Source organism: Seriola aureovittata, chromosome 16, assembly GCF_021018895.1.
Source record: "Seriola aureovittata isolate HTS-2021-v1 ecotype China chromosome 16, ASM2101889v1, whole genome shotgun sequence".
In the NCBI taxonomy this organism is placed as follows: Eukaryota; Metazoa; Chordata; class Actinopteri; order Carangiformes; family Carangidae; genus Seriola; species Seriola aureovittata.
In genome coordinates, this window is record NC_079379.1 from 11,326,744 (window position 1) to 11,346,046 (window position 19,303).

General features: G+C 40.0%; 3 protein-coding genes and 2 long non-coding RNA genes across 11 annotated transcripts in view; 3 read left to right on the top strand and 2 right to left on the bottom strand.

Moving 5' to 3' along the window:
• kmt2ba (lysine (K)-specific methyltransferase 2Ba) overlaps window positions 1–3,535 on the top strand; it is a 28,799-nt gene extending 25,264 nt beyond the window's left edge. For both annotated transcript variants that reach the window (XM_056399085.1, XM_056399086.1), the window contains exons 32-36: window positions 1–253; window positions 420–530; window positions 662–745; window positions 836–965; window positions 2,096–3,535. In XM_056399085.1, coding sequence (XP_056255060.1) covers window positions 1–253; window positions 420–530; window positions 662–745; window positions 836–965; window positions 2,096–2,371 — 854 coding nt within the window. In that variant the 3' untranslated portion in view covers window positions 2,372–3,535. The remainder of the gene's footprint in view (window positions 254–419; window positions 531–661; window positions 746–835; window positions 966–2,095) is intronic.
• Window positions 116–7,894, bottom strand: LOC130183542 (uncharacterized). Of its 3 annotated transcripts, none has more exons than XR_008829844.1 (5): window positions 7,851–7,894; window positions 6,843–6,969; window positions 4,970–5,142; window positions 822–933; window positions 116–244 (listed from the first exon to the last, which is right to left on the bottom strand). It is a non-coding gene; the product is annotated as an uncharacterized LOC130183542 (long non-coding RNA). The 3 variants fall into 3 exon arrangements; XR_008829843.1 differs by having other exon boundaries at window positions 6,838–6,969; XR_008829842.1 differs by lacking the exons at window positions 6,843–6,969; window positions 7,851–7,894 and having other exon boundaries at window positions 4,994–5,133.
• LOC130183539 (trypsin-3-like) lies at window positions 5,141–9,581 on the top strand. The gene is made up of 4 exons (XM_056399089.1): window positions 5,141–6,008; window positions 6,861–7,114; window positions 7,892–8,028; window positions 9,239–9,581. The coding sequence occupies exons 1-4, from the start codon at window positions 5,824–5,826 to the stop codon at window positions 9,386–9,388; spliced, it is 726 nt and encodes a 241-aa protein (XP_056255064.1). The 5' UTR covers window positions 5,141–5,823; the 3' UTR covers window positions 9,389–9,581.
• LOC130183541 (40S ribosomal protein S19) lies at window positions 9,441–12,977 on the bottom strand. Of its 2 annotated transcripts, none has more exons than XM_056399090.1 (6): window positions 12,842–12,977; window positions 12,530–12,600; window positions 11,824–11,924; window positions 10,852–11,035; window positions 10,710–10,764; window positions 9,441–10,003 (listed from the first exon to the last, which is right to left on the bottom strand). In XM_056399090.1, the coding sequence occupies exons 2-6, from the start codon at window positions 12,598–12,600 to the stop codon at window positions 9,956–9,958; spliced, it is 459 nt and encodes a 152-aa protein (XP_056255065.1). In that variant the 5' UTR covers window positions 12,842–12,977; the 3' UTR covers window positions 9,441–9,955. The 2 variants fall into 2 exon arrangements, with proteins under 2 accessions (XP_056255065.1, XP_056255066.1); XM_056399091.1 differs by having other exon boundaries at window positions 12,853–12,937.
• The window catches only part of LOC130183543 (uncharacterized), a 27,716-nt gene continuing 20,955 nt past the window's right edge, over window positions 12,543–19,303 (top strand). Inside the window, exons 1-3 of one of the 3 annotated variants that reach the window (XR_008829845.1) lie at window positions 12,543–12,625; window positions 13,282–13,346; window positions 19,159–19,216. This is a non-coding gene — a long non-coding RNA (uncharacterized LOC130183543). Of the gene's footprint in view, window positions 12,626–13,001; window positions 13,082–13,281; window positions 13,347–15,240; window positions 15,994–19,158; window positions 19,217–19,303 lie in introns of those variants that run through there. The other 2 variants (XR_008829847.1, XR_008829846.1) reach the window with 2 other exon arrangements.

Genomic DNA, 19,303 nt, shown 5'->3' on the forward strand with positions numbered 1-19,303 from the left:
TCGCCTGGCGTGCAGTGATTGACGGTGTCCTTGAAGCCCGAGCCGCCTTCCACCTGAAGCAGCTGCCCCTGGGTGGGATGAGCGGGCCGCGGGTGCTCGGTGTCGTCCACGACGCCGTTATCTTCCTGCTGGAGCAGCTGCAGGGGGCCGCAAACTGCAAACAGCACCGCTTCCGCTTCCACCGGTGTGATGACATCGAGGAAGAGCTTCCCCTCAACCCGAGTGGCAGTGCCCGAGCTGAAATCTACACACGGTACCAACACAGCCCCAGTTACTTTCTGTTAAAACTGGTTTTAAATAAACTTGTTGATAAGGTTTATTTAAATGTTATTAGTTGATGGCTTTATTTTTATTTCTTGTCTGCGATTTAATTACACCTCAAATAAATTGTATTTTTTCTTTCCTCTTTTCCTAACTAGGAAAGCAACTTTTGATATGTTCAACTTCCTGGCATCGCAGCACAGAGAGCCCCCTGACATTATAGGGCCCTTTGATGAAGAGGAAGATGAATTCCCACTGAAATCTTCCAGGTTAGAGCATTTCAGTTTTGCCACTTTCTTGCTCCTCAACATTTGAATTGTAACCCACTACACTCCATGTTGAATATGAGTTTAAAATTTGACAGATTCAGTGCCACGTTTTCTTTGTTTCACTCTGACAGGCGGGCCACCAGCAGTGAGCTTCCCATGGCTATGAGATTCAGGCACCTGGAGAAACTCTCCAAAGAAGCAGTAGGAGTTTACAGGTAATGGCAAACAAATAGCAGAAAAGAAATTTTATGAATTTAAAACACACCATGTGTGCTCAATTATATTTCCTACCTTGATTCTTTTAGATCTCAAATTCATGGGCGTGGACTTTTCTGTAAGAGGAACATCGAGGCGGGAGAGATGGTGATAGAGTACGCTGGTACCGTCATTCGCTCTGTCCTCACTGATAAGCGGGAGAAATATTATGACAGCAAGGTGACTAAACACAATACACACTTTTGTATTTTGAAATCATCATCATGACATACAGAGATCGTTGCTGAATTCCAATGTCCAGTGCACTTTAATGGGTTTAATGCTCCTGGGAAGTCTGCATGTCAAGGTCCACATGGGACCTCAGCTGGACCTTTTGCAGACTATCAGAGTCACAGAACTTAAGTTAAACCTTGGTTCCTCCAGGGAAATGCAGGTAGGAGGAACTGAGATCCTCAAAAGCTTTCTGTTCCCCAGGAAAACACCTAATATTTGTTCAGATATTGGCAAATTGGCACCATTAAAAGTGCCAATTTTGCTCTTTTTGGCTATTTATAAATGATTAGCAAACAGCAATTCCTGGTTGGAGGGGAAAAAAGAAAACCTCAAAATGTGATGATTTTCAGGTTCTGCGTTTATAAGTCCTTTTTCTATAATTCCAAAGTGGATTGAGCGGATTGAGTGGACAATCGTCCCGTTGTTTTTAGAACATTCTTCATGCACCTGTGCCTCTGCTGTACATTTGCCTTTATCTCCTCCTGCACTCTCCCCCCTTCAAATCTACAACACTCCCCTGAGAAAGTCTTTGAAAATCCCGGATTTATTGCAGATTAGATGATGTAGAAGAAAGGAATACTAACAATAATAATGTAGCCTCCCATATTTATTTCTGAGGCTATTTGTATCTTATATTTTTGATGTGCAAGTTAATTGATACGGTGAGGCTCAGTACTGCACATATCGATCTCTGGACTAAGTGAAGCAGAAACTCCTGCACATATCTTGTTCAATTGTCAGTACAGTTCAACCCCTCACGGCCCAGAGAGTGTGTCAGGGTTCAGTCCACAAGTCGGGGGGTGAGCATTCGGATTCAGTCCCTGCCTCATTATTTTGCAAGTTCATTTGTGTTTCACTGATGTGACCTGCTGTTCCTGATATCCTGTGCGTTTTGAGCATTTCTGTTAAAATGTAAACATATATCTACTTTTGAAAAAAGAATGAACTTCAAATGACTCTGACTGAATAATAGTTGCTTTGAGCAAAAGCAAACCACTGCACAAAGTGCAGTTAAGCAGTTAAATGTGGTCAAAATGTGGAAACATTTTGTAAGTCTGTTGTTTAATCACTCTCAGGGCATCGGCTGCTACATGTTCCGAATCGATGACTTTGACGTGGTGGACGCGACGATGCAAGGCAACGCGGCTCGTTTCATCAACCACTCATGTGAGCCAAACTGCTACTCTCGTGTCATCAACGTAGACGGCCGCAAGCACATCGTCATCTTTGCCCTGAGAAAGATCTACCGGGGAGAAGAGCTCACCTACGACTACAAGTTCCCCATCGAGGACGAGGACAACAAGCTGCACTGCAACTGCGGGACAAGACGCTGTCGACGCTTCCTGAATTAGTACAGCATCTCACTCACTCACTCACTCATTCACTCACTCACTCACTCACTCACACACACACACACACACACACACACACACACACACACACACACACACACCACGTACGTACCAATAGCCATCTTGTTAAATGCACTTGAATTCAGGAGGTGGACTTTTATGAGATGTTGAAGGCGACTGATGTGACGTAGCCATAAGAGTGAGGTTGCTGATGCACACAAACTGATCTACTGAGTCTTCACTTCATTGGAAGCTTAATTTAAAAACCGGGCGAGGGCAGAATTCAGTTGTTTATTCTCTGTCGTCTGAAGTGATGTGAACAGTCACAGAAACCAGATTAGAGCCATATGTCAAAGCTCGGGATGAAGACTATTTATAGAGTTTCAGACTGCTGGATTGTTTTTTTTTTTTTTGTTTTGTTTTTTTCTTGGATTCATGTACTGTTTGACCATCTCATACACCACACTCTTTCAGTTTTACATTACCAAATCTGTCATCAAGCTCTCTGCTGCAACCGGAGCTAGACAACAGCCAGAAGATTACTGCCAGCTACAGACGGTGCAAACTAAAATAACCTGATTGCAGTTATTACTGTGTAAAGAGGGATCCATTATTATGCTGGTGTCTTTGTAAATACAAGGTCTCAGAGAAGGATGAGGTGAATTAATTTCATTCAGCACCTTACTTTGTCAAGACCCTCTCTGGCAGCACCGGTGTCCCAGCAGACGGGACAAGTTTTTATTTCAGAACAATATATACATGTTAGACTCAAAGCACCTCATGTACATTGTTGTGCAGCTACGTTTTAATGTCACTCTGGATACCACAGGGACAATGATGTTTCAGGTGCTGGTGACATTTACCCTAAAAGGTAGTTTTAATATAGTCACCCAAACCTTTTCCCTCATTCAGTCAGTTGAAATGTCTTGTTTTTATTTGTAACGGCAGATATGCTGTGACCTAAATGCTTTTATCCCACTATAACAGTCTGTTCTTTATTTGTTCATTTGTGCCGTTTGTGTATTTTAAGGTCTATGAGGGAGTTTCCGAATATAGTGATCTTGCTCTACTCAGTCCCTTATAAATCTTTTTGTATTTTTGTATATTTGAACAATAAATGTATATTCAACAAGCTGATGGAAATAAATGTGTTTGAACTTTTAACTTTCTGTTTGTAAGTGAAGGCTGACTAATAGAACTGAAGCTACTGCTGAGTAATGATCCTAAGTTAATGTTTTTTGGGGTTTTTTGTCCGCAGCTGTTTTGCACCCTCTCCCTCCTGTTTTTGTCTTTCACTGGTGTACTACCTCAAAGGTGTTATGAAGCAAGATTTAATTTAATTACACAACACATTTGGTGGAAAAAATGCTTCCTCATTTCCTCATTGTTCAATCTTTCCAATCATTACATCTTTATGGTATGAAAACAACCAAGATCAATACTATTAAACACTGACTTACTATTATGCCTGCAATTATTTTGTGAATAGATGTGGCCACTTTTTCTTTTTTTTTTTTTTTTGTGCCCGTTTATTCCTGCGTGCATCCCTTCCCAGCTGATTGATGTAGATAGGATCCTAAACTTCAGGCTGAGTGCTGTGGATGTATGTTTTGTTTTTTAGGATTAATAATTGAATTTGACACGCAAAGCTTTGTTACTTTATCGGCTCACAATGAATCCTTACCTGTACATAGTTGTATAAAGAATTTCTAAACCTGTTAAATATTTTTTTATCTGCAATTTTTTTTTTTATTTATGTTCAATAAAAATTTGAAATGTTCAGAATTTTCTTTTGCCCGTTTTTTTTTTTTTTTTCCATTCAGTATATATTGAATGAATTAAATTAAATACAATTTGCGATTCTCAGGTGAACATACATAAATACACATGAACATTTATACATCACAATGCATCAATATTACAAATTTTAGATTAATTCAAATACGCCATAAAACTGGAAGACAAATTTGATAATTGATCAAAATCTGACTATTTCACTTTTGTAAACATTTGATGGTAGAGATTGTCAGGAGAAAAAATACAAGAAAAACAAATAAGCTACTGGCCATTTAAACTCAGTCATCTACGCAAAAAGAAAAAAAAAATGAAGACAAATATTTTGAAATCTATGTTCCTCATGCTGATATCATACCTATGGAAAAAAAAAAAAAAAAAATCCTGCACACTGTTGACGGCTTGTATTCACTTCATCTAATTCATATAGTCAAATGGCAAAAAGTATTAGACTGCTTTGGTTTTGGCTAATTAACTGTAAACTTAAGAACTATGCTATTAACTAGTGGCAACCTGGGGTCAGGACCCCTATTGGGGATTGTGAGATTATTACTTGGGTAGGAAATACACAAGAAGTAGATATAGTTTTTTGTGTGTTTTTGTTATTCTGTTTTTTTATTTTCTCACATTCTGTATAGATTTGCTTCTTCAAGTGAAGTAGTCTGAAGCAGGTAGTTCAACTCAAAAACATGCAACCTCACGTTTTAACACTGGTTTGTATAAGAGGGGCATAAACAGTTTAACTTAATGATGCTTAATACATATACAACCTTCATTTCCACCCTTTGTGACCACCCTTGTTACCTTTTATATCTGAGCAATGCTTACTCATCAAGGCTGCATATGTCCCTGAGATTTATCTTATGTCCCGTTGAGGGGCTCCTGAACCTCAGGTTGGGGGACACAGTCATCTTTCTCTTACGCTGCATTTTCTCCTGTGTTGCTGCTGCAGTTTTGCAACAGTCTTATCAGGTTTTCTGTGGATTAGGAAGAAACAGAATAGTGACACCTGCAAATTGTGAACTGCTATCAGGCATAACCACAGCTGAAGTACGCTACTGTATTTCTGGACAAATAAACACGCTATAGGAGATGCAACATCTGTTTTATGACTGAGTCTAAAACTGACAGTAAAGATGTTTTTGGTGTTAAGTTCCACAGTGTGTGTGTGTGTGTGTGTGTGTGTGTGTATATATATGTATCGTCACTGAAATTACATAATTGCTGGTTGCATAACTATCAGTTGAACACTTAAATCAGAAATTCCCTTAAGTGACCTGGTGGTTTTTATCGCAAGGTCTTGCTGTTGCTTTCAGCCATATGGCTCCTTCCCAGAACAGTTTTGCCTTTTACTTTCCTGACCTTGAGAAAGTTGGGAATGTAAAATGCCAGACAGGTGTATAAAAGGAGTTTCAGTGTGGGCTTTCTCTTACATTCAACGACCATGAAGGCCCTGGTATTCCTTGCTCTGCTTGGAGCAGCGTGTAAGAGACTAACAAATTTTATTCTTCTTTTCTGTTTTTGAAATATAAATGTGGTAAATTTATTCTAATGCACTTGTTTCATTACTATAAAAGTTTATTCAAGTTCCACTCTGTTATATTTTCTGGAGATTTTTTTGTTTTTGTTTTTTTGAGTGTTCCTAGGGGTTTTTCCACATGTCATATTATACATTTTTTGCTGTTTCAGTTGCTGCAGCTGAGGATGATAAGATTGTTGGAGGGTATGAGTGTCCCAAACACTCTGTCCAATACCAGGTGTCTCTGAACGCTGGATACCACTTCTGTGGTGGATCCCTCATCTCCAGCCAGTGGGTGGTGTCCGCTGCTCACTGCTACAAGTCGTAAGTGCAGGAAATGATATTCTCCAAAATATACATCAAAGACCACCTCCAGACACGTTTAAGACATACAAAAATACTCTGCCTCTGAATATGTTTCATTTGAAAAGTTTAACAAAAGAAAAGTCTGTTCCCAGTGTAAGTGCACTGGAAGTTTCCTCATCACATTTGTTTAAGTTGCATTGGCTCCTAAACTAGTTGTGATGCACCAACACGTTTTAAACTGAGATTTAAGTTGAGCCCAGAAAAAATTTTCCCCTTTCAGCAGATTAATGTGAAAAGAGCAAACTCTGCACATGCTTAACACACTTTTGAAAGGACGGCGACTTTGAATTTAATCATAGCAAAGCACTGGGATCATTTTTGATAATGCATTAATACCAGGGTTTTATTGGTTTGCAGCTGAGTGTAGTTTGCCCAATGACTTGTACATACTGTACTTACAGACCTAAGACACTGTTGCATGATTTAAAATACAGCAAAAAAAGGCTCCTTAAAAATCTCCCAACTGCTTGTGCTAATTTCCAAAGTTAAACAAGTGTAGATTAATTTGTGCAATATTTAAAGCACGACTGTGTGATCTTTGGAAGATGAAATAACACAATCTTTTTGTTACCAATTTTAAATTGAATTTATGAGAAATAAAACACATCCTTGCTCAATTCAATGCACTCACAGGTTTGGCTGTTTCAGCCTTACTTGCTCTGGTATGACCAGCAGCTTATGGTGGCTAATGTTAGCAAACTATTGATAGATGTTGCTTTGAAAATGAAAACACTCCGAGAAAATGTTTCATAGGCTCATGATGACGTGATGACATGATGAAACTAACTTAACTTTCATTGCCTCCACCAGTCGTATCCAGGTCCGTCTTGGTGAGCACAACATCGCTGTGAATGAGGGCACCGAGCAGTGGATTGATGGCGCCAAGATGATCAAGCACCCACAGTACAACAGCTACAACCTGGACAACGACATCATGCTGATCAAACTGAGCCGCCCCGCCACCCTCAACAGCTACGTCCAGACTGTGGCCCTGCCCACTCGCTGCCCCGTGGCCGACGAAAACTGCCTGGTGTCCGGGTGGGGAAACATGTCCGCCAACGGCAGTAAGTTGAGTCTGAAAGCTCAGACACAAAGAAGTGGGGTGGTTGAGGTTGTAAATGTGGTCAAAAATGATGATGTAGGTTGTGACTCATTCTGCACTGAGGTAAAGAAAACAACTGATAGACAGCAGCTGGAAGAGCCTAACCATGTCATTGTGTGGGTCTGAATGAGTTCAGATCATAAAAGACAAGCCTTATTAATTAAAGGAATGTACTGCTATAACCAGCCAGGTTCAAGCCAGGTTTAATACTAAATAGCTCTTTAACATAGAAAAAGTGCATTTAATTCATACAGCCGTGCACGCTGACATGCATCTCTATGTCTCATAATTTAGGCCTGCAACAAATTAAAGCTGCTACAGATTGTTATTTATTTTTTAGTGTCAGTGGTACTGATTAATCAAGTAAGTGTTTAGTCCATAAAATATCAGAAAATGAATTTCCCAGAACCCAATGTGACATCTTTATATTGCATTTTGTTCGACCAGCGGCCCCAAAACCAAGTGTCTGTAGTTTACAACGATTTGAAAAAAAGAGGAAAGCTGCAAATCTTCACAAACTGGCAACCACCAAACATTTGGCATTTGTTCCTGATAAATTAAGGATTAATTACCAAAGTGGGAGTAAATAAACTTTTCATCTACAAATTAGTTAATCAACTCATCACAACATTACTCATATCATACTTGATATCTCATAATATCCATGTGATACAGAGGAAATTATAGTATTTACATACTAGTTGGTCCAGAAACTGAGACTTGCCTTCCTGCTCCCCAGGCAACTTCCCCGACAGGCTGCAGTGCCTGAGGCAGCCCATCATCGATGACAGGATCTGCAGGAACGCCTACCCCCACCTCTTCACCCAGAACATGGTTTGCTCCGGATTCATGCAAGGAGGCGCCAGCAGCTGCCAAGTGAGTTGGACTAAACCACAGTGAACACGCAGGGAGTCAGGTGGTAGATGACGGTGCATCACCTTCCCGCAGTGCAAGCAGTCTGTGACTCAGGGGTGTGGTACTGAGCACACAAAAGTACACAGTACAGCCCTTATTTTTCACTGAGCCTTGGTTATGCTTCTTTCTTAAATGCAAATTATGCATTTATCTACTCTGATACCCACTTATGGAATTACCCCTACACCACTGCCACTGTGAATGCAGGAAGAAGATGCAACAGTATTGCAAGAGACATATTTACCATCTGATCATGTTTCCTCTTCTAGTTTATTTAATGCTTTATGATCAGTGTAATTGAAATGAAGTGAAAGGATCATATAAAAGCATATATGGGAGGATACTCAGTGTGTAACACTATAATCATTAAACGGTACATTAATATGAAACAGTAAGACATTTTATTTCTATGAGTAATTGACTTTGAATATCCAACTCACAACCACCTACACCAGTATTACATTATGTGGCTAATATCTGCCGACATAGTGGTTTTTATCATAATACATTGTTGATATTAATATATTATTGGCTGAGTATGTCTGTTAGCTATCAGTTTAATATCTTTGGTTGTATTAGGTCATTGTGGGCAATGTTGCAAATCAGTGTATACAACAGCTTTATGGCAGCACTGGATTCACAGGAACTTTGAATCTACGTGATGACTTTATTTGTTGGGTATTTAATGACAACAGTCATGTCCATCTGATTATTTTATCTATAAACTGTTCCCATAAAATTTACTATAGTGCAATATTCTTATTTTTTACTTATGCTGTGAAAGAAAACCCTCCTGGTTTTGAGGATTGACAAGTTAATTCTGTGAATGTACTTTGTCGGCTCTTAAAGAGTAATTTAACACCACCTTAAAATCTTGTTTTCGCTGACCTGTAGAGGTTTAACCTGTCACCTTGCTGCTGTGACGCACATGTGTAGACCAGGACCCCGTGAAAACTCTCTTGGGTGGTTACAGTTGCAACAAAGCAAACTTCTGACCACACCCAAAGGTGAAACAGGCTTGAGACTCTCGACCAGAGAGGGCAGCAAAACACTTCTTTTCGGCCTGGTGTTATGTTACTCTATTGTTCTTGAGTTACAGAATGTGCTATGTATTAACTGAGCACTCACAGTAACATTTAAACCCCTGTTCTTTCTCTGCCTGTGTTTGCAGGGAGACTCCGGTGGTCCTCTGGTGTGTAATAGTCAGCTGCAGGGAGTCGTGTCCTGGGGGTATGACTGTGCCATGCAGGGACACCCCAGTGTCTACGCCCGTGTGTGCCGCTACAACAGCTGGATCAGCACTGTTATGCGAAACAACTAAAGACACACAGTCACCCATACATCCACATGCAAGCTAACACTACAACACCATATTCAGTATTCAGACTCAGTTTAATCAGAACACCTTCTGTATTATCATGTCATTCATATACATCTCATAAATAAAATGTTTGAGCATAATATTCTGTAACCAACACTGAAGACAAAGAATTGAATAAATTAATAAAAATATACATTAACATCCATTTCTTTCTTTTTTACATTGAGTTTCACAGTTGTTGTCAAAACAACATTAAAATGCTCTTGCTTAGAAATACTGCATTCTTCCTGTGCCCATTCTGTGTTTTGCTGTCGCAACACCACAGCTGTCATGAAATTCATAATGAATTTCAAATGACAAAGAAACCTAAAACTGTTGCCAAACATCCATGTATAATCTTTAATTTGTTCTTACAGTACTATAGACACATGCATACTATAGACACATCTCTATGAAGTGCCTTTTGTAATGTGGGCACTGGAGTGATAAGGGAAACAAGCGAACTTGAGTAAATAAGCAGTAAGGCATAACTGCATTTCACTCGTCTGGATTCTTTGCATGCATTCCTCAGATGGCGCTTTGTAAACTTCGCTGTTTCTTGTTTGCTGAGGCAACCTAAACATACAGAGATAAAGAGTGAGAGAGCAGGAGGGATAGTCATGCCGCCATATCAAACAGGAAAGCATGTGCACTGGTCATAGAAAATATTTAGGGATGGCATGAATGTAAACATGTAACTTAGTTACTTAAATACAAACATTAAAGCAGTTTTAGTTTAATCATTGTCATTATGGCAATAACTGACACAGAACACAAGAGGGAGCCACTCATTTGAGGACTGGACATGGTGGCAAAGTATTCTTACCGTTTTGTTTAAAATGTGTTTTAAAATAAATATTTTCAGTTAAACATTATGACAAGTAATTTAAAACTATATCTACTTTTTTGAGTCAGTAAATTATTTGTATACTTATTTATTTGTTACTTTATAATACTATCAGTTCACTATAATTATACTTCTTTGCCTTTTTCTTGACAAAATCATATAAATTGTCTTCTAGACCAGAAAAAAATTAAATGTAACCTTACCCATGATGCACAAAGGGGTTGCAATCTGGATTTGAACACATTTTATGAATGCATGTAAACTAAAACTGAGTGTTTCGCTGCTACTTAAAGTATGATCATAGTTCACTTTCATTTAAGTAATTACTGAAATAATATATACAGAGATCACGTAGGACAGGATAACAATAAAATGTCCCTATTGGCTCATGCATATACATACATATAAACTGCAGTTGCCGCAGTAACAACTCACCTGACCTGCGATCCTATCAAGATCTCTCTGACCCTGAGGAGTAAGTCTCCGTCCACTGTAAGCAAATGTTAATTAAACAATCATCCATTACTTATTCAGGTCACCACTTTACAGTCTCATACCCAGCATCCACTTCTCTTACCCACTGGGGTCCTTCTCTACCATCTTGAGGCCCTCCAGAGCCTGGAGGACCTTCCTCGCCACATTCCTGGAGCCCACGCTGAAGTGGGCAGGGCAAACACCGTTCCTCTGACGCCCTCCGTAGATCTTGATCATGGAGCCCACGCCCACCCCTCCGCGAAGGTACAGGTGACGGGCTGTGGATGCTGGTGAAATGTACAAACAGTATATACTTTACTTTGCAATACGTCCCTGTTTTATCATCTGAAACGCTCTTGACTTGTTCACCCAAAAGACATGAAATCAAACATTCCAACTTATCAAATGTGTGAAATTCTTCTTATGCTATTGTTAGGTCAATAAACCTGAGTAGATAACATACACAGCAGCTGAGGGAGGATTGTGTGCATATGCTTTTACAGTATATACTGTACCAGTTGTGGAAAACCTCATAGGACGGGCCAATATTACACAAGGAGTATTATCATTTATCACATGGGTTCCTGAAATAGGGTCCAGAGACCAGCAGGAGTCCTTGTGATGATCACAGGGGTGTCTAGGAAAATGTAAATAATTTTACATGTATTTCACTCATTTGATGTTGGTGAAATCACATTTGATGTACATCTCAAGACACAGAGTTGTTTTATTTAGTGTAAAATCACATGATCAGTGGGAAACTAATCTTTATATAAACAGGTTGATCTTAAAAATGTCTATATATGTGTGAGGGAGGAAGGAAGGAAATGCTGAAAAACATTTAATTTCACTAATTTTTTGGTAAAATGTTTTGTCTTTAAAATGCAAGGAAACATGGACACATGCCCAGAACCCAAGATGTTGCAATCCAACAGTAAACAAAATCCCACAGGGACAGATAAAGAAAAGCTGCAAATCCTAATATTAAAGAAGCTGGAATATACAGATTTTTGGCATTTTAGCTTTGTTACAGCTGCTGCAGATGAACTGATGAAACACTTCCAGTGTGACCAACCTGCTCTGGTGTAAAACCAGTTGTCATCACAGGGTGCCAGCTCCTTGTGCCTGGCAAGCTTCACTGTGTCAACCCACTCTGGGACCTTCAGTTTGCCAGACCTGAAAAATCAATTATCAGTTGATGTGATGAATCAACTGACGGGCCATTAGCTCAAACAACATATGGCACAGGAAGAAAGGATTTATTCAACACATACTGTATGTATTTTATTTACATATTTATTAATGTTTTTTTCCCTGAAATATCAACATTTAGGCTTATTTATTATGTAATTTAGGTGAGATGAGCCTGAAGATTGAATGAGGCAGTATGAGTAGAAAGAGATCTCACATGTTTAAAATTTAAAATAAGTGATTCTGGAATCAATAAAGACATGAATAAATACAGAAAGATATATGTAAACCATGGGATTTTTAAAGCTGTGGTCAATATGCTCATGAAATAAAATTTAACTGCTGCTTTTCACTTTTTTATTTCACAAGGTAACGTTAAAAAAAAAAATCACTTTTCATCAAAAAGTTTATCTTTCAATCATTAATAAAGAAACTCCAATTTTAAATTAAAATGCAATGCATTTTCTCATCACATTAAAGTCAACTCTTTATTTTTGCCCTTTACTTACATTCACCGTCAGCCTGAATGATTGACAGGTGGATACCAACCAGTCATGCAGCTGTAAGGCTGGTTTTTCAGCTTTACTTACTTTTTGAGGAAAGCTGAGAGAGCCCTGACAAACTCCTGCTGGTTGACATCTTTCACCGTGACACTGGGCATCTAAAAAGGCAAATTGGAAACAAAGGTGAGTCTAAAATTGAATTTTAAATGCTCTCAGAGTGGCCTCGGAGCCTAATGCGCCGTTGGAACAGTCGGAGTAGAGCTGTGACATTTTTTGCTAACGTTAGCCACTAGCTAGCTAGCTAAAGTAACTGTAACTGGTGGCAGGCAAGACGTAACGCCTCTGACAGCTACCCATATATACAGCTCTCATAACATCCAGTAATAACCAGTGTCTTACTTTTCATATACCCTGTTAAGCAGACGGCCAGGTGGTCAGGTTTGGGATGGAGTTTAGTCCCCGTTTAGCCGATGGCAGCTAATGCGGTGAAGCAGCAAAAGAAAGGATGCTGAGGAGGGAGGGAGGGAGACTGCCCTCATTTGGAAAGGATGATGATACCGTAGCCTGAATTAACCTCACCAACAGCTGCAAATTCCTGCTTATCCCTGCCCTTAAACCAAAGTAACTCGAACACTAACGGTAATATTCTCCATTTATATTTTAATCGCACGGTATGGTTCATATATGTGTAAAAGTGATGGTTAAACAATGTTGACACTGAGGTTTTCCACTCTGATGCTGGATGTGAGCTATCCCTGTTAAATCCCGTCCACAGTGTCTCAGCAGAGGGTAAAGTTGTGGCATCTTTTTCACTTCTCTTGCCCATTTCTCTGTTTCAGGAAGTGTGCTGCAGTCAGCAGGAGAGGAGAAAGCAGCTCAGTGAGGAAGACACCACCAGTGAAGGGTTAGTAGCCCTCACCCACTCACCTGTCTTTACTCCCTTGAATGAAATATGTTTGTAGCTTAAAAGCAATCCAAACACTGCCAGTAATCACGATCCTCCTATTGAAGAAAGCTGTGAAAGCTGTTTGCCACAATAGGGCAGAATATGCCATTTTCTTTAGGTTCAGTCTCCTGTCCAGGGCTCTGTTTGCCAAAGTGACTGCTGTCCTTGGAAAACAAAGCAGTATGCAGTGACTAATATCAGTATTTCATAAATAAAAGCTCGTAATCCTGTCACAAATGTAGTTATGTGTAAAGACAGCATATAGACAGAGCTACCTAAGCAAGGTGATCAGTTTTTCAGCACATTTCTTTCTTGACTTCCCATGACCTGGCTTCCTTCTCCTCTGTTCGGACCTCTCTCTGACATCATATTAAATTCTCATAACTTTCATTTTAATTTTTCATTCATTCCGCCCTCTGTCTACCTCTCACAGTATTTGCAGACAACCTGTAAATTGAATTGCAATATAAAAAAAATGCTAAATTGTCATTAGATTAATTGTAATTTAAAAATAGATTTTTAATTTCACAGTATCTGAGACACTAAAACACCTGTTTGACACTGGCAGGTTAAATACAATGAGAATTGCCATTTATTATTACTGTTGACAAGTCGGCAGATTATTTTATGCACTTTATCATTTAGAGTATAAAATGTAAAACGTTTGCTGATGTGTGTACGTCACGACAGGCTTGCACTGAAATTTTAAATAAATATTATGGTAGATGTGTTAAAGCTAAGATTAGTCAAATATTTAAAAAAATCCCTTTTGGTTTTGGTTTTTTGATTTGTAATGATTAACTGACAAAATGATAGTTGGATTAATTAACAGTGAAAACATTCAACATTCATTCATTCCTTGCTGCACTGATCATATTATATTGTCTCCAAAGCATTGCTTAATGTTAGTACTTTCTTATAAATGCAGTTTGACACTCTACATACTGAAAATACAGAAAATACTGCTGTTTTAATTATTTCTTTCCTTGTCCCCAAAAAGTCATGTAATTCTTCTCTGGTATGTAGGCTAACATCATATGTGGATTACCTCCAGCATGTGAACCACTGCATGTAAAGCCTAGGTAGATGAATGTGTGTTTACAAATGCGAAGACAAATACACACAAATACACACACACCTACTCATACACACACGCACGCACGCACACACACACACACACACACACACACACACACACACACATAGACACATACACACAGAGCAGCCCTGTGCTCTCTGTCAGCCCGTCTAAGCTTCTTCCCCTCCCCCCCTCTCAACATCTCTCTCCCCTTTTTTGTCCCCCTCACCCTCTCCTTTTCCCTCCCACTTGCTCTCTCCTGCCTGCTAGCACTATTTCAAGCCTCTGCCTAGGAGAGAGAGAGAGAGAGAGAGAGAGAGAGAGAGAGAGAGGGGAGGGGAAAGCAGACAGGATTTAGAGTTCAAGTGCACGTGCAGAAAATAGGCTGAATAGAGGAGAGTCGGAGCAGAAAGGAAACCAGGAAAAGGAACGGCAGGGGCGGGAGACAAAGCACACAGTAGCTCTTTCTCCTCTTCTTTCTTCCTCTCTATTTTCTTCTCACAGAAAGAGAAGGTATTAGCAGTGGAATGGGGGTGTGAAAAAATGAAAAGCCCAAAATTCGAATACCGTGAGTGTAAAGGAAAAAAAATGTATTCCTATTCCTGCCCCCTCCTCTTTCCTCTCCCCACCGACACACTCCTCCTCTATCCCTCCCTCTTGGATATTTCTCCATGAACCCCCCGGTCTCTCTCTTTCTCTCTCTCTCCCTCTCTCTCTCTTCTCGCTGGCTTTCCTTTCTCTCCCCTCCCACCTCACATGCACACACCCCGGACTCCTTCCTACTCCTTCCCCTCACGCGCGCTTACTATCCACTTTCACTGGAGACCGACTGCAACAAGCTCGGTTTTTTCCTCTTTTTTCTTTTGCTTGCCATTCTTTGCTTTTGGTTATGCCCTCATGTACGGAGGCAACGCGACACAGACGCTTCACCCCTACTATGCGTGGCGCCCCAGAAAAACGCAGGCCGTGGATTGTCTCTGCGTTAGACTGCATGCCACAAACCTCTTGTCCTTTCCTGTAAACAGTTTTTTCTCATCTGCAGTATTTTTGGTTTTTCAACTCAAAACTCGACTTCTGTTTAGAAACCTTTTTTTTTTTTTTTTTATCTCATCTGTATTGTGAAGCGGGAGCTGAGGGTTGAAGAAAGAGAAAAGAGTGTCCGATGAATGGACAGATGAAGGGGACAGAGGCAAAGAATGAGGGGAAAATGGAGAGCATGGTCTGCGGAAGAAAGTGAGAAAGACACAGAGAGAGAGAGAGAGAGAGAGGAGAAAGAGTACCGGCACTGGCAAGAAAAACGGGAGGGGGAAGAGAGGAGAAGGGGGACCAGTAGGGGATAGACTTAGGAAGGAGGGACGGCTGGATAGGAATTGGCAAAATCGCGGGAAAAAGGAGAAAAAACAAAACTCCAGAATGAGAAGAAACAGGACTTCTCACCAAACTCAGACTCGCCGTCTCTGGTCGCCTCTCATTTTTGTTTTTTGACATGATTTTTCATCACTTCTCCGGTCACCCTCTCACTCATCTGTGAGTATACTGTGTGTACATGTCCTTTTCCTTTCTCATACATGCATCCTCTCTGCCTTTCCTTTTTTCTTTAAAGCCTTCTCCTCTCCCCCGCCTTGCCTTCGCTTCATTTTTCAACTCTCGTCTTTTTTTTTCTTGTTTGAAAAACGTGTTCCCTAGGTTGCTAATCCCCCCATCCTGTTCGTCTATCCCATCTCGCGCTCCACCTCTCTCCCTCTTTCACTGTCTCTCTCTTTCCTCCTTCAGCTCCTCTTTATCATGGGTTATCGCTGTTCTCTTTGCCTCTCCTTGAAGGATTACCTCTGCTCACATTTAGATGAGGGCTTTGGAAAGGGATCACTGAGTGCACACAGTTTTAGGGGGCCCAAGTATGGGAGGGTAGCACATGAAGGAGGCAGGGTGTGTGCATTTGTGTGTGTATCTATCTGTATTAGTCATGTGTATCTGTGTGTCTGTGCATGTGTGTGTTAGTATGTTGGGGTGTGATTTAGAGTTAAAGGAGCCGGCAGCAGCAGACGGTCACTCCTGCTTACGCATGCGTGGATTTGCACAATCACGTTTCATGTTTCATATTCAGGGAATGAGTGTGCGATGGTGTTAGTTATAAAATACACAGAAATGAAAGGTGAAGTGTCAAAATGAGGCGAAATGAAGAGGTGAAAACACTGTAAGTACTGCGGGTTTTCTTCTTCTACTCATTAGATTTTTTACTCCTCCCATGCTTTCTCCCTTTTTCTATCCCATCTTCCATCCATTCATCCGGGTATCCCCAGTTTATGTGTTGGTCCGCCTGTAAAGACAAAACCCGCTGTCCAAGATGTGATTCGGTGTCAACAAAAGATAAGGGCGGATTTATTCGAGAATGTAAGCTAAATAAAAAACTGGAGTCAGTTTCAACAAGTTTTTCATTTTTACAACCTTCGCATTTGGCAGAGATTACTTTTGTCTGATGTGGTGAAGTTAGGTAAAGATGGAGGCTTTTGTGCAATTCCGTGATGTGAAGATGTCGACAGTAAGAGATTACATGAATGCATTATTGTACTCTTTGTACAGTGGACATAACGCTTGGGAGTAGACAGAGGCATGCGATATATAGCGCAAGCCTGCTATCGTCCATTTGCAGTCCATCTGCTGTAACCTCCATCGAGTACCTTTTCTCCCGTGGTATCCGCCTCAGATATCTCTTGGCATCTCTTTTCTTTCTCTTTTTTCCTATCCTTTGTTTTATATCTGCCTTTTCTGTTTTTTATTTATATAGCATCCTGTTATCTCTGCCCACATTTTCTCTATCACTTGCCACAGTTGTTATCTATTTCCGAGATTGTTCACTGGTATCGTTCCGAGGGAAGTGCACACATGTGTGTCTTCCTCCGCCGTCAGTGTTCTTTATGGTGTGAATGTGTAAACGATAAGCTCTGAAACCGCTTTTGATTCTGCTTGTTTTTGGAATTTTTGTCTGGTTTAAAATCTCTCTTTATTATGTGTTTGTGAATGAGGTCAGATCACTGAATTTATGCGAGGACGTGGTCTTCTAAAAAGTTTTGATTAAAAACAGTGCAGATTCAAAAAAAAAAAAAAAAAAAAAAAAAGTTCTGTAGATATAAATAAGACAGAAGCCAATTGTATAGCCGATGCCGTTAGATAACAGTTACTGGCCTACTTCTTCAATAATGTTCAGTGTCTTAAGTGTGTGCTAGATGAATTCATATGCAATGATTTGATTAATACACAATGATATGACATTTATGGGCAGACAGCATCACTGCATTCTGTGATAAGCCAAGGGGGGAGGATGCTTTTGTTTAGTAGCGTCCCTGGCTTGACCTTTCCGTGACCTCCACTTTAGCTCTCAAGAAAATGAAGAGAAAAGTCGATGATGTCAAATTTTTTCCTGAACCAAACGTCTGCGCTTGACAGCTAAAGACAGAGAAAAGATTAGGACAGACAAGTCCCCTTAGTGCCCGCAACTTGCTCTTATTTGTTTTCAAATTTGACTTTTACTTTGCCAGACCTGCCTAGCACCTTTGATTCCACTCCTAAGGGGATTTGATGGTAATGCCAGTGTAGTCGGACCCCCAGGTTATGAAATATTACTCAGACAGACCTGGTGTTATGTAATCTTACATAACTGAGGCGGCAGCTCAGCAGGCTCGTGATCAGGGGCTCTGGAGGAGAGGCTATATGGGTCTGCTTATGGTATGAACTCACTGGCAGGGTCAACACACTGCTGAATACCTGGGCCTTAAAGGGGAAGAGGCCCCCACTGCAGTATCCACACATATGGTCTTAAGTGCCTGACACCTAAAGGTTGAGGAAGTAGAATATCCTCACCTATAGCAGATTGCAGGCTTTTTTTCCCTGTCATTGTATGTACCCTTCTGCTTCTGTTTAAGTTGAACTCTTGTCAACTTAAACTTGACCTCATGTCCTCAATTATCTTAAAATAATTTGCTTATCCCTGATTGAATTCAGCACTCTAGTGTAATGATTATTCTGCATCAACTTCTGCTTCACACTAAACTAGCTTACAGCTGACTGCATGGCCCAGTCTTCACACATTATGTTAAAGATATTCAAGCTACTACAATCCAGTACTGTTCCCATGTTTCTGTACCAGCTCTCTGTGAATCTTGTGTGTTTCTCATTCATAATTGATGACATTCAACCGCAGCATACATTAATGGATCGAACAGACCTCAGGAATTCCCATGCAAGCTGCTATTGTGTGTAGCAAGTTTGAATTTGTGCAGCTGAATTTGCTGGAAACCGACAAACTGGCGAGTACAACAGCCTAACAGGCCGGGTGTGAAACACAAATAGTACAAATGCCTGCAAGAGTGTTGTATTTAATGAAGGATCGAAAAGATCTTAAAATAATAGTAGATGTAGAATCAAATAAAACAATTTTAAATGTACATTCTATCGGATACCATTATATGTTTATAATAATTTTTAATTATTCGATTGAATTGATCATATGGTTAAATATGCAGTAAGGGTATGAATTGAAATTAAGAATTGGGTTGGATCCAGGGAGGTTTAACACACGAATAAAAGACACGTAATCCAGAATCAGTTCATAAATAGTATCAAATATCATGTTCTAGAGAATACCTACAATTCTCAATGTAATGATAATCCAAATAATGTATGTCTGTTTTTCAGATTGAGCCTTGGAGAGAACCAGAACCTTTTCACCGTAGATGATGGTGATTTACATCAGGTAAGGAAATATTTTCTGTTCATTTATTTAATTCAAAAAAAGGTCCAGAATAAGCAGCTGTTCCTTCACTTTTTAATTTTTTATTCT